Genomic DNA, 14,629 nt, shown 5'->3' with positions numbered 1-14,629 from the left:
TGGTGTTTGGGGAACTTCTAGGGACATGATAGGGAGTTACGGAAACCGAATAACACAGCCAGCTATGCTGTTTCCACGACGGAGTTATGGCAATAGTGTATCTCAGCAGCAGAAACGCACAAAAAAATGCATGTTTTCATCATGCGGATTTTCGGTATATAATGATATTCTATGAGAAAATGCCACTCGTAAAACTCTGTGGTTGCAGACAGTACAGCTGTGAATGGTAGGAAAGGCCTCCCTGTCCTGAGGTTGTTGATGTTCTTAGAGGTCATGTTCTCTGTTCTGGATTTTCTGGATTCTTGTGCAACACTGCCACCTGCTGGTATCTAACAGTAGCACAGCCAATATACAGTATATTCGACATCTACTCCGTGTGAACTAAGGCTGGTGTCACATTAGCGTTTTTGTGAACAGCGTATCGTGCGCATCCATACGTATGTTAACATGGCGTTCGCATGGTCTTGCGTTTGCATGCGTTCATCTGCATTTTCGTGCGCATGCGTTTTTTTTTCAGGTGTGCGTCTAGATGCGCCGGACGCAACCTGTTGCATTTTTGGGTCCGTCCAAAGGTGTAAGAAAAAAACCACATACGCAAGCTTGCGCACGGAATGCGTCAAAATAACGCATTAGTCTATGGGATTGCAGACGTGCGCATGGACATGCGTTCGTCTGCGTTTTCGTGCGCATGCGTTTTTTGAGTAAACATGTCTAGACACTGGTTTAAACCACCCCCTACAGAAAGAAACATTGTTTGATGTCCCATTGGTGGAGTCTGTTTCAAGGATTTTCCTCCTGTGAAATGTGACACCTAGAGAATGCATGCACATAAACGCAAACGCATGCAAAAACGCGCACGATGCGCTGTGCACAAAGACGCAAATGTGAAACTTGCCTAAGACTGTTTCCTGATTACCATTTTACAGCTCTAAGTATATTACTGGAGCTGGTCTCAGCTTTTATCAGTTGAACATGGGAGGCAGCTGACATTGCTATGGCAAATATAGAAAAAACCTTGGGGAAGTTCTCGCAATCTGACTAGCGGAATAAGTGACCATTGATGCGGATAACTCCTCCACTTCAGCATATTAGAGCTGCTGCAGCAAAAATACTGGAGCAATACTGCAGGACCCCAGATGCTTGGCATGGGTCCACGCTGACGAATACTTAACTTCTTCCCAACAGCGTTCTCAAAGATCCTCTTGCTTTTCTACAAACATTGACGAGAAATTTGCCCAGATTCCGTCAGCCATCAATAACTGTCAAGTCATGTTGGTAACTAAAAGTGGACGAACTCCAACAGGACTTTGTGATTCTGAAAGATTACTTGCAGGAAATCAGAGCGCACATCAGAGGCACATCGCAGAATCTCGGATGTACAGGCTACTCCGAGGCCTATGCTGGCTCAAACTGCAGAATTAAAGAAACATCTCAATGCTTCTAGGGAACGAGCAGATGATTTTTGTTCATCGGCTCAGGAAAAATAACATCAGGATAAAAAAAAATAAAGAAGAGGCTGATGTTTTATCCAGATTTCGAAGAAGGATAGATCATTTGTTGAGTGCAGAAGTCTTCTCACGGTTCTTTACCATCAAGAGAGCACAGAGTTCCCTCACGACCAGGCCCTTCTAGGCCACTTTTGGTCCAACTATTGCATTTCCGTGACAGAGATGCCATACTCCACGCTATCCGCCATAAGGCTGAGGTGACAACAATCTGGTCTCTTTGTAGCCGAATTTCTCAGTTGCGGTCAGAAAACAACATATTCAATTTTCTTAAGACCACGCCATGCTGTGAGAGAAGGGGTATAAATACTCTGTTATTCACTACAAAGCTAAGAGTGGTGGATGGGAAATCCTCCCATTTCTTCACATCTCCTGCCAATGCGCTGTGTGGGTTCGAGCTGCCCCTCGTACTCACCATGAGAATGACGGAGGGGAAAAGACCCCACCATTGCAGCTTCTTTACCTATGGCTGAGTGCACTCCTGGACATTACAAAGAGCTCCAGTGGGTGTACTGATCAGGTCTACCTTACCAAACCCTAACTGCTTTAAGCAGATGTACCTTTGATTTCTACGGTCACAGATTTGGGACATTCAACAAACCCAGAGAACAAATACTTACTGAAAGACTGTAGTTCTTCAGATAGTTCGTGTTTAGGAACTAGGTCTACACTACGTCGTGTTAATCTTATTCCTTGTTACTTGCTGTGAATGTTCGTTTTGATAATTACACATGGTTATCTGAATGGTATGATGTGTGTTGGTTGGGTGTATGGTGACTGCTTCGGGCTCTGGTCCTATCCCAATTTTCCTCCTTTACTTTACTCAGACTGTGGTAATGGCTGGGTCAGATACATTTGCGATGTTTTGAGATGCCAACTCTTAATGTGCTGAGCTGGAATATGGGAGGGCTTAATGCGAAATGTTTAAGCACCATTGTAATGGATTATGTTAAGAAACTAGTGCCACATATCCTTTGCTTACAGGAGACGCATTTCACAAGCCAGAAGATTCTAGCCCTAAAAAGTCTCCTTATATGCAGATGATACCTTATTACAACTGGCGGACATCAGTCCTTCCTTGACTTGCCTCCTAAGATTGGTGGATGAATTAGGGTCATTTTCTGGTTTAAAAGGTTGAATTGGAAGAAATGCATTCTTCTCCCTCTATGGTCTTCGTATAGTCTGAGCCAGACTCAAAATGTTTGTGTACGAGTGTCTGATAATTTTTAAGTATTTGGGGATTGTTTCTCAAAAGGTAGAACAATTTATTGCATTAAACGTTGATCCTCTATTAGTAGAGAGAGGTAGGCAACTCAAGGCCAAACCACATCTCCCTCTAACTCTTATCGGGTGCATACATTTCTTTAGAATAATACATTTGCCCAAATTCATATATTTACTTCATTCCTCCCAGGTTATGATTACTAGAGAATGATACCCAAAGCAAAAAATGGAATAAAGAGCAATTCATAAAAATAGTAATTTTATTATTTTATCCAAAAATTGATAAAGTACAAATAGATCAATCAAAAGACATAGTATATAAGGGAATCAGCGACACTTAGTATCCACATAAAGGTAAGAGAGGGTAAGCAAATGGCAATATGGAAACAATGGCACATATAAATATATAAAATTGGCTTTCTATGATACAAAAAAAAAAAAGAATTAGTCCAAATAATCAAATTTTACCCACTGAGAATATAAGAGAAAAATACAGAAAATTGCAATATATGAGGAAGTATTTTAATTCTCACTTTTCTTTTAGTAATTCGGTCTCTCTCATGATGGCCTCAAACAAAAAGGACTTTTGTCACTCAAGATTTGTTTATTGGTGGATTTTTTGCATATTATTTCACTTTATTCCACTTATATGAATGTGTTACAGTTGTGGCCAAAAGTATTGACACCCCTGCAATTCTGTCAGATAATACTCAGTTTCTTCCTGAAAATGATTGCAAACACAAATTCTTTTCATTTAATTTGTCTTAAATGAAAAAACACAAAAAGAATTGTCCTAAAGCCAAACTGGATATAATTCCACACCAAACATAAAAAAGAGGGTGGACAAAAGTATTGGCACTGTTCGAAAAATCATGTGATGCTTCTCTAATTTGTGTAATTAACAGCACCTGTAACTTACCTGTGGCACCTAACAGGTGTTGGCAATATCTAAATCACACTTGCAGCCAGTTGACATGGATTAAAGTTGACTCAACCTCTGTCCTGTGTCCTTGTGTGTACCACATTGAGCATGGAGAAAAGAAAGAAGACCAAAGAACTGTCTGAGGACTTGAGAAACCAAATTGTGAGGAAGCATGAGCAATCTCAAGGCTACAAGTCCATCTCCAAAGACCTGGATGTTCCTGTGTCTACCGTGCGCAGTGTCATCAAGAAGTTTAAAGCCCATGGCACTGTGGCTAACCTCCCTAGATGTGGACGGAAAAGAAAAATTGACAAGAGATTTCAACGCAAGATTGTGCAGATGTTGGATAAAGAACCTCGACTAACATCCAAACAAGTTCAAGCTACCCTGCAGTCCGAGGGTACAAGTGTCTACCCGTACTATCCGTCGGCGTCTGAATGAAAAGGGACTGTATGGTAGGAGACCCAGGAAGACCCCACTTCTTACCCCGAGACATAAAAAAGCCAGGCTGGAGTTTGCCAAAACTTACCTGAAAAAGCCTAAAACGTTTTGGAAGAATGTTCTCTGGTCAGATGAGACAAAAGTAGAGCTTTTTGGGCAAAGGCATCAACATAGCGTTTACAGGAGAAAAAAAAGAGGCAAAGAAAAAAAAAAAAACACGGTCCCTACAGTCAAACATGGCGGAAGTTCCCTGATGTTTTGGGGTTGCTTTGCTGCCTCTGGCACTGGACTGCTTGACCGTGTGCATGGCATTATGAAGTCTGAAGACTACCAACAAATTTTGCAGCATAATGTAGGGCCCAGTGTGAGAAAGCTGGGTCTCCCTCAGAGGTCATGGGTCTTCCAGCAGGGCAATGACCCAAACCACACTTCAAAAAGCACTAGAAAATGGTTTGAGAGAAAGCACTGGAGACTTCTAAGGTGGCCAGCAATGAGTCCAGACCTGAATCCCATAGAACACCTGTGGAGAGAACTAAAAAATGGCAGTTTGGAGAAGGCACCCTTCAAATATCAGGGACCTGGAGCAGTTTGCCAAAGAAGAATGGTCTAAAATTCCAGCAGAGCATTGTAAGAAACTGATTGATGGTTACCGGAAGCGGTTGGTCGCAGTTATTTTGGCTAAAGGTTGTGCAACCAAGTATTAGGCCTCATATCCATTGGCGATTAAAAAAAATGGTCCGAAAAAAGGGTGGAGTGTTATGCCAGTGTCATGTGATTTTTTATTTTTCCATCCGTTTTCCATCCATTTTTTTTTCCCAGCCACTCTTTTTCTACAGTCATTTACAGGACCATTTACAGTGTTCTATACCACAGAATGGTGATGTATCCGTTAAAAACGGATGGAAAACGGATGGTCCGTTTTTGGTCCGTTTTTTTAATCGCACCCATTGACTTCTATTGGCGAAAATCGCTGCAAATCGCAGCATGCTGCTTTTTTTTTCTCAGACCGATTTTGGCTGAGAAAAAAATCGCAAGTGAGATGTCACCCATTCACTAACATGGGTCAGAGTGCAATCCGATTAAAAATCGGATTGCAATCGTCCGATTTTATTGCCAGTGAGTATGAGGCCTTAGGCTGAGGGTGCCAATACTTTTGTCTGGCCCATTTTTGGAGTTTTGTGTAAAACGATCAATGTTTTGCTTTTTGCTTCATTCTCTTTTGTGTTTTTCATTTAAGACAAATTAAATGAAGATAATACCAAAGAATTTGTGATTGCAATCGCTTTCAGGAAGAAACTACAGAATTGCAGGGGTGTCAATACTTTTGGCCACAACTGTATATAGCAATACTTCCAAGTTTAATATCAATTTATTGATCTTTTATGGATTTTTCTTACTTACCATTATCTTCACAGGTGTATAATTATGTGCATGTGTGCATACATGTTTCTGTATATTAGCACATATGGTTATGTACATTGTGCACTTTTTATGAACACTTTCTTTGTATATTCACATATATATATTTTTGTATATCATATGGGTATAGCTATTGCATATAATTGTATATATTTTATATATCTTTACGTATTTTCTTTATTCATATTCATTTGATTTGTTTGTGTGTGTTTGTGTATATGCATTTTGGTGTGTGTGTGTGTGTGTGTGTGTGTGTGTGTGTGTGTGTGTGTGTGTGTGTGTGTGTGTGTGTGTATGTATATGTGTGCGGCCGCATGTTCGCGCGCATTGACACTTTATAACAATTTTTCTCACACATATGTATGTATATATGTCACTTTTCACCTCTATGGTATTATTGTCCTTTTTTAATGGCCTTTGTCTATCTTCATGGGTATGAATTTTTAATAAGAGAATAATTCTCTTATTTTTTTCTTTGATTCTCTCTGCCTAGTGAATGTTGGTTAATACTGACTGCTGCTATAGATAGGGATGGATCAACATTTTATTATTTTTTGTGGATCCCCCCTTTTCACTTAAAATTTTATTTGAAATAATTATATTCCCTTTATTTGTAGATCCCCCTTTTTCTATTTGAAATTTTATTCCAAATAGTTTTGGATTATAAGATGTCCACATAGATTCAGTGTTTGCTCTTATACAAATTTGTATTTGATTACATGATTTGTGCAGCGCTTCCTGCTGTGTGTGTGGACTGACCAATAAAAAAAATGAAGTTCCATACAAAAACTATATATAAAAAAATTGTATAAATTTTATTACATCAAGTGACATACATATTTAAAATTCTTTAATGAAAAAGACCTTAGGAAAAATACATGGATCCAGGGCATGTAATAAAGTGATATAATAATATATACAGTGTATATAATCATATAATTCAAGAAATAGGGCATAAAAACAAAAAAATGCAATATCAAGAGCAAATTTCTAATCACATTTACAAAGGGCAATAACCCCTCAATCAGACATGTGCTTTACTCATAAGGCCTGGAGCACCTCCAGTGTATATACCATCAGAGCGCTGCCGAGCGGAAATAGTTAAATGCCATACAAAAGTGCTTTCAGTGCTTACCCATAAAATGTGCTGCTGTAATGCCCCAGAGCCACGTGCCACCCCTGACGTGCTTTTCGCGTTTGCTTTATCAAAAGGGATAAAGCAAACACGAAACGCGCGTCAGGGGTGGCACATGGGTCCGGGGCATTACAGCAGCACATTTTATGGGTCCTGCTGGGGAGGTGTGTCTGTGACGTCGGACGCCGAACCCAAGGCTTCTAATACCGCTCACATGACCGGAAGTGTCGTCTCCCACCGCTCAGAGGGACTTCCGCCCTTTAGTATATAAAAGATCATTTGTTTAGCACAGACTACACGCCCCTCGAGGAAGCTAAGAAGCGAAACGCGCATTGGGGTCCCGTTCTCCACTATTTGTAAGTTTGGGTCTTGGCTCTACTTTATAGCATTACCTATTTGTGCACGTCTGTCCCCTTGGCTTAATGATTACTGGCAGCCTGCCACATCTGACATCAGATGAATGGCCTTTATTTTCTGACTTTCACATGGTAGATCAAACTTTAGGATCACTTTAGAGGCTTATGGATTTATTATGGCAGCTGTTTCAATGCACTATCGCACTTTAATTTATCACTGAGAGAAACTTGTATTTTTTGCTATATATTTGCAATTTTGCACTATTGCACTTTATTTGAGGACTTCCTCATATTGCAATTTTCTGTATTTTTCTCTCATATTCTCAGTGGGTAAAATTTGATTATTTGGACTAATTCTTTTTTAATGTATCATAGAAAGCCAATTTATATATTTATATGTGCCATTGTTTCCATATTGCCATTTGCTTACCCTCTCTTACCTTTATGTGGATACTAAGTGTCGTTGATTCCCTTATATACTATGTCTTCTGATTGATCTATTTGTACTTTATCAATTTTTGGATAAAATAAAATTATTTTTATGAATTGTTCTTTAATCCATTTTTTGCTTTGGGTATCATTTAGTGTTTTGGTGGATGAGCTTTGATATATTAGCCTCTTTTGGTTTATTTAGGATTACTAGAGGAACATTTTGCCTCCTGGAAAGTTTGGTGCGTACCTTTTACAAACAAAGGAGATCCCCTAAAATAAGTTTCTCTAGCTTGCAAGCACTGAAATATCATGGAGGGATGGCTTTAACTTATTTTTTTACTTCCTGGATGTTCAGTTCGTGTAGGCCCATTGGTGGATAGATATTGACATGAGCAATGACGCCACTGCACTAGCCGGAGTGTTGATGGTTTCTTATGAAGGGTTAACTAAACTACTCTTCAGATATAAGGCAATCTCATTAGCTGCAATCCCTCTAAAGACAGTAGCTAGAGTATTGGGCAATAGCACAGAATATATTGAGGGGCTTAGATACGCCACTAGTTTCACCTTGGGTGCCACTCTGGTTTAATCCTCACATTCCATATTTATATTCTCTGCCTGATGTGGTCCTCTGGGTGAGGTGTGGTATCAAATTCACCTTTGATATTGTCTCATATACTTCTGAATTGCTTACATTTGAGGATTTCTAAACTAGATATGAAGTTTCTGATACTGCCAAGATCCCCCTATAAATATAACGTCATTATGAAGGCCATGTACAGTTTGGGGAAATGCCAGCGTTCCTAGGCTTTTCAAAATTGGAAGGGCTCTTGGTGACCTGTGATTTACCTAAACCCCTAAGCATATACTCTTCTCCAGTCATCTGTTGTCAGGCTTTATGATAAGACTTATGTGAAATGGGTGGCGGATATACCAGACTCGACTGTGGAGGAATGGGGAAAGATGGAAGATACATATAGTCCTCAGTGGTGAGTGCTAGTGACTGTTTGATCCAGACAAAATTTCTAACCAGAGTTTATAATACTCCAAAAATGTTGAGGTTTGGGATGGCTCTGGATGATTTGGGCTTTCATTTTCAAGCGGCGGTGGGCTTCTTCTGCACTCAATTTGGTCCTGTCCAAAAATTCTTCCATTCTTTTCTGAGCTACTTCTGTTTCTTCATGAACTCTGAATTCCCTAGGGTGTTGTCCCCTACTGTATGTCTGCTGGATATTACAGATGAGCCTATTGATGGGTCCTACTATAGAAATCTAAAAAAAACTAGTCTGTTTTTCTGTGCTAGAAAAATAATCATATTTCACCACATAAAGTCCCCTATAGGAATAGGAGATGTGCTTAGAAGTTTGATAAAGTATGGGGATGGTGTTTAGCAATAGCAGAGCCTTCTGTTATTTAGTTCTATCACATGTCTGCATAAGGTGTTAATGACATTTCGGGCATGGGGACCGGTATGATTCAGTGTTGTGAATGAGGTTGTATATACTAAGTGTATGGATATGACTCTATAGTTGATGTTAATACTTTCATTGTCTTTAAAAAAAAAAAAATAAAGAAAAAAAGCCTTTAAAAAAAAAATTAAAAATGCAGGAGTGGCATAAGCAGTCAAAGAGAAGCTGGTAGTGATGGGTTTGTTGAAAGACAAGCAAGAGAATTTAATATCCCAGATGTAAATGCAAGTTACACACATACCTTAAAATGACAGTGTCATTCGCACGGTTCAGATAGCCTTCATTAGCGAGTAAGTCCAGACGAAAGAAGCGGTTATATCCCCAGCACTCGCCTACTTCAAAATCAGAGGCAAACTCTCTAATGATGTTTTTAGCAGGATCATTGGAAGACTGATGTACCATTTCCACACGATACTCATACCTGCCAGAGACAAATGTCTTTGATGACGAAATACAAACTGAGGAATGGAATAGCAAATGAAGACTCATAAGTCAAGCTACGCAAGAAAATAGTGGTGTTGTACAACCTGTGACGCCAGATTAACTGAAGTTCCCCTGACAGCTAGATCAACCCCCATGAACTAATTACATGGCTGCATCTGTATGTTATGGTTGATTACTCCGCTTAGTGTGTCTTAGACGCAGTGAGTGACAGCTCAGTTGTCCAATCTAGTGCAGGGGCATGATGAGCTGTCGGTATTTTGATAGACAGTTCAGCCGACAGTTCTGAGACTGGGATGTACTGCGCATCCATCTGATGTTCCCTGTTCTAAATGATTACTCAGCTACTTAGCTGTCAGCCTCAGATCTCTGCCAACCGTAGCTTTTTCTTGGTGGTGCTTTGCCTTGTGTTCCTGTGCTCTGTTTGTGGATCTATTTCTGCCTGACCTTGCTCTGACCATCCGATTGCCTAGCCCCTTTGCTCTGATCCACTATCTTCCTGGTATTATGGCCTTGTACTGTTACTTCACTATGCTTTGTTTCCCTTTTGCTTACTCCTGCTCTCTTGGCATCTGCCTCAGAACCTTTGGACTACCATGCCCCACAGCTTGTCCTTGAATAGTGACAAGCATCACACAACCCCATTGTGTGGGGGAAATGTACTTTACACAGTAATACTCAGCTTTTCAAACTTTTCACTGCTTATCCAAAAGGACCTCAACTAGTCCAAAAGGTGATAGACTATGTCCGGACTAGTCCTGTCCCTTCTGCTGATAGCACGTCCACTGAGGTTTAACTGTGATCACTGATCTGGCCTCTCTCTTTTCCCAGAACCTTGCAGTTTCTTGTGAATGCCTTGACTTCTTTCATGCGCAGTGTGACCTCAAGCCTGTGGCATATAAGTAGACGTCCACTGAGCATGCCCAGATGTCGTAGCAGATGTTGTAGCATTCATAAGCAGACGCAAGAAAAAATTCTTGGAGGAGAGGGTAAGAGCAGATTGGTGAACACAGTCAAATCTCAGTGAGCAGGATATCAGCAGACAGGGCAAGACTGTTCAGCCTATAGTGCATACCTTTTCTGGTTGACTAGTCAAGGTTTTTTTTTTAATAATATATATAGCTAAAGAAGAAAATGGGAGTATACGGTAAACTTCCCACAAACAATGGGGTTGATCAGCCTTAAAAGACAAATGTAGACATATACAGTAATTCGATTTTATTATTATTTATATAGCGCCATTAATTCCATGGTGCTGTACATGAGAAGGGGGTTACATACAAAGTTATAGATATCGTTAACAGTAAACAAATTTACAATGACAGACTGGTACAGAAGGGAGAGGACATTTTAGGTGTTGATCCCGTTGTGAGGTTTCCTTTAAAAGGGGTAGCCTAGTTTGATCCTCAAACTATTTCACTGGTCTCCTGCGAATAAGACAGGACACTGAAGGGCAAAAGATGCACTATATAGAGCATCCAAAAAATATTGCGATACAAACAAACCCTCTGGAAGCAGAAATGCGTGCTACTCTGGTTGATAACGGGTGCCCTAATTGATGCCCATTTGCCATAAAAGAGCTCATAAAAAGGGTTTGAGTGTAGAAGCAATGCATCAATTAAAAGAAATTAATATAGCTTGAGATACTAAAAACTTTGGATAAAGAAGTGCTGGATAATAAAACCACATTTTTCATTTATTTCAGGATTTCCAATTTAAAAGGGGCTGTCTGGTCCAAATCAATAAGTCTGCAGTCACTAAGTGTGACTGCAGGCTTATGAATTCCCCCAGCACACGCACATGGGGATTCGCCGGTTTTGGACCTGGGACTGGACGGTATGTAGGAGTTATACATACACCTGGCCAGTGGGCTCATCCTTGCTCTCCATACACTTGTATGGAGCGAGGCTGTGACATGGCCTGGCCTCAACTCAGTACAAGTGTATGAAGCTACGCAGCGCCCACTGGCTGGGAGCATGTATAACTCATACAAACCCTCCAGTCCTGGGTCAGAAATCGTCAAATTCTCACCGAAGTCACACAGAGTGACTGCAGACTTATTGATTGGACCGGACAAGCCCCTTTAAACTACAGACCTTGTCAACCTTTGCAATTTACACTGACTATAGATAACAGCAGCATACGATTATGTACTATAAAAAACCCTGAAAGCAGTAACAGAAAGCAGTGTTCACAGACCAGAAACACATTTAATCACACAGAACGATAACACGTACTTTGATGTTTCTGGAAGGCCAGCAGAAAGTTCAAGGAAGACAGATAAATAGTAGCCCCTGACAACTCCATTTCCATCCTTGGTAAGAAAATAAAATATTAAAAAGTCAAAATAAAACATGGTATAGGTTATTTTCAGGTCCAAGCGGAGGCGCATCTACTGCACATGGTCACAAGCACGTGTCATTACATTCTAGGACAGGTTTCGGTCAGTGTAAAAAGGGGTGATCATTTTACTTCTAGAAGGAATGCCACCCTTGATGGTGATTTACTGATTACAAGGTATTCTACAGGTTAGGCCTGTTTCACACTTCCGTTTTTGTGTCCGCCAAACGGATCCGTTTCCGTTTTTTTGACGGAAACTGATGCAAACGGATCCGTTTTTTTAAAAACGGATCCGTTTTTTTGACGGATCCGCGGTAACCGTAATGGAAGTCTATGGGACAAAAAAAACGGATCCTGCAAAAAATGGCGGATCCGTTTTTTTACGGAAAACAACGGATTTTGACGGATTTGAAAAAACGGAAGTGTGAAACAGGCCTTATTTAGAATGACATTTCCATTAATATCTATTCTTTTATTCCTACACAATACCTTTAAAGGGGTTGTCCGGGCTTTTCACATTATCTCAGTACATATCCGGGCTGCAGAATTATGACAATAAGTAATTTATGTTGTCACTAGTTTGCACGGTTTACTAGATATTCTGAACAGAACGTCCAGGGGGGGGGGGGGGGGAGTGTTATGGAATTGAAATGAGAACTAGTCGTAACCTCCTACTCTACTCCAAACATGCCCTCTATAGCAACAGCCCCACCCTCCATAGCTACAGGCCCTCCCCGTCCACATGAAGCAGCCCTCATCACACAGTAACAAATCCTCCCCCTCCAGCAGCCTCAGTGCAGAGAGCTGCTCCTCCTCCAGACACACACTGAACAGTTATCTATGGAAAGTGAAACTAGTGAGGAGTGAAAATCGTCCTGTATTCTGGGCCACTCCATGATTACAATACATAACTCATTATCAGTAATTCCTTCCCTCACTGCCCCAGGCTGCTGGCAGCAGTGAGAACAGACTGTGTGATGGCCAGTGATGGGGGTCTGCAGCTTCTAATCTGCACAGGGGATGGCAGTCACTGATGTAATCTGTTCTGTGACAAAGCCTCTGCTGTGTGAATGAGACAGCTCTGTGTCACTGATGTCTTCACACAGCAGCAGATTTGGTGAAGTGTATGTGTGAGCACTGTGTCTCTAATGACACAAATACTGATGGGAGCAAAATACAGGACGATTCTTCATGTGGACGGGGAGGGCCTGTAGCTATGGAGGGTGAGGTTGTTGCAATAGAGGGCATGTTTGGAGTAGAGTAGGAGGTTACGACTAGTTTTCATTTCAATGCTATAACACCCCCCCCCCCTTGGACGGTCTGTTCAGAATATCTAGAAAACCGTGCAAACTATTGACAGAAAGTAAATCACTTATTGTCATAATTCTGCAGCCCAGATATGTACTGAGATTATGTGAAAAGCCTAGACAACCCCTTTAAGAAAGGCAATTATAAGCACGGTTTCTCACCTTCCAGAGAAGAAAAACTGCCCATATGTGAAGACTTGAAAAGGTTACTCATTTTTGAGGGACATTTTCTTTGGCTTAAATGCATGTATTTGGGACTAAAAATACCAAAGTTACCGTACTTACCGGTAATCATTTTTTCCAGAACCCATAACCACACACCTGAGAGAAGGATCCGCTCGAGGTCAGGAAACCTACTTAAATAAAAGGGCGGTACCTAAACCTGCATCAGTTGGCTTACAGAGCATGAGAGGACCTCCAAACAATTCTATATACACAACCAACACCAATTCATTGTTTCACCCGACTCTAACTTAATGTCTATAGTGACCACCAAACACAGTGAAAAGGGCGAAAATACAATGGTGCCGTCATGGGTTCTGGAGAAAACGATAACCAGTAAGTAATTTTGGTATTTTCCTATCACCCATGACAGCACACCTGTGAGATTTGTAGCGAAACAAGTCACATTAGGGAGGGACCACCTCTTGCAGCATCCTTCCACCAAAGGTTAGGTCAGCAGAGGAGGATAGATCCAGTTTATAGTGCCTAAAGAATGCTGAAGGTGAGGACCAAGTTGTGGTCTTACAAATCTGGTCGATGGATATTTCAGCCTTTTCTGCCCAGGATGCCACGACAGCCCTGGTAGAATGAATCTTGATGCCCTTGGGAACTGGAACATCACTGACAGAGTAAGCTAACCTAATAGCCTCAAAAACCTCAAAACCTACTTGAGAAAAAATCCTCCAATTGATTCACTTAAAAATATACATTTTATTGAACCATGTCTAAAAGTTTAAAAGGGATGACAACACACAGGAAAAAAAACAAGCAAACATCGAGCAGGAGGATGAGTTCTGCCCTCAATAAAAGGTAAGTATATAATAATATTGCAATAAAATCCCCTAAATGGTAAATAACAGTAAAGTGCTTTAAATAGATCAGGGGGATTTACAACATACAAGTAAATAAGGGCTCAAACGCATACTGCAGGACAAAGCTGGGTTGTTACTATCTGAACAAAAAGACTCCCAGAACAATGTATAGCAAGTTGATAAAACAAGATGAAACTGAAAAGTCAGATCAACTTAGGAGCCTAAAGGGTAGATAGAGAGATTTCTTTGCACACCATAGCCAGTCACCAAATCAACATAATAAAAGCTAAGTAGCAATAAATATGTACTCAACTTTATCCATTAAGTCCACTGCAGGGCCTGTGGACTTAGCGGATAACACTAATTCTATATATCCTTTCCTACTGCTTTATATCTATTTGACTCCCCACCATTGGGGAAGAAACGGGTAGGGAGCTTCTGTCTATTTTTCCCCTTATCAGTGGGGGTGTCCACTACAGGATCCACTTAGGGCCTGTCCTTGTTAGGACAGGAGTAACGCTGGGGCACGACAGGGAGTGTAGGAGAATACTTTACACTAACACTGGTTTTCCCATGTCTCGGCTCCCCACGAGTGGATCATCTC

The 14,629-nt window shown here is 40.8% G+C and overlaps 1 protein-coding gene across 5 annotated transcripts in view; it reads right to left on the bottom strand.

Annotated features, from left to right (window-relative positions):
• The window catches only part of TRIM37 (tripartite motif containing 37), a 198,214-nt gene that overhangs the window by 85,588 nt on the left and 97,997 nt on the right, over positions 1 to 14,629 (bottom strand). For all 5 annotated transcript variants that reach the window (XM_073574320.1, XM_073574337.1, XM_073574329.1 and 2 more), the window contains exons 12-13: positions 11,582 to 11,658; positions 9,145 to 9,324 (exon numbers count right to left, since the gene is read on the bottom strand). In XM_073574320.1, the coding sequence (XP_073430421.1) occupies positions 9,145 to 9,324; positions 11,582 to 11,658 (257 nt within the window). The remainder of the gene's footprint in view (positions 1 to 9,144; positions 9,325 to 11,581; positions 11,659 to 14,629) is intronic.

The sequence above is a fragment of the Dendrobates tinctorius genome, unplaced genomic scaffold (assembly GCF_039654945.1).
Source record: "Dendrobates tinctorius isolate UK_male_01 unplaced genomic scaffold, ASM3965494v1 ptg000007l, whole genome shotgun sequence".
In the NCBI taxonomy this organism is placed as follows: Eukaryota; Metazoa; Chordata; class Amphibia; order Anura; family Dendrobatidae; genus Dendrobates; species Dendrobates tinctorius.
This window is presented reverse-complemented; position numbering and strand designations above follow the sequence as displayed.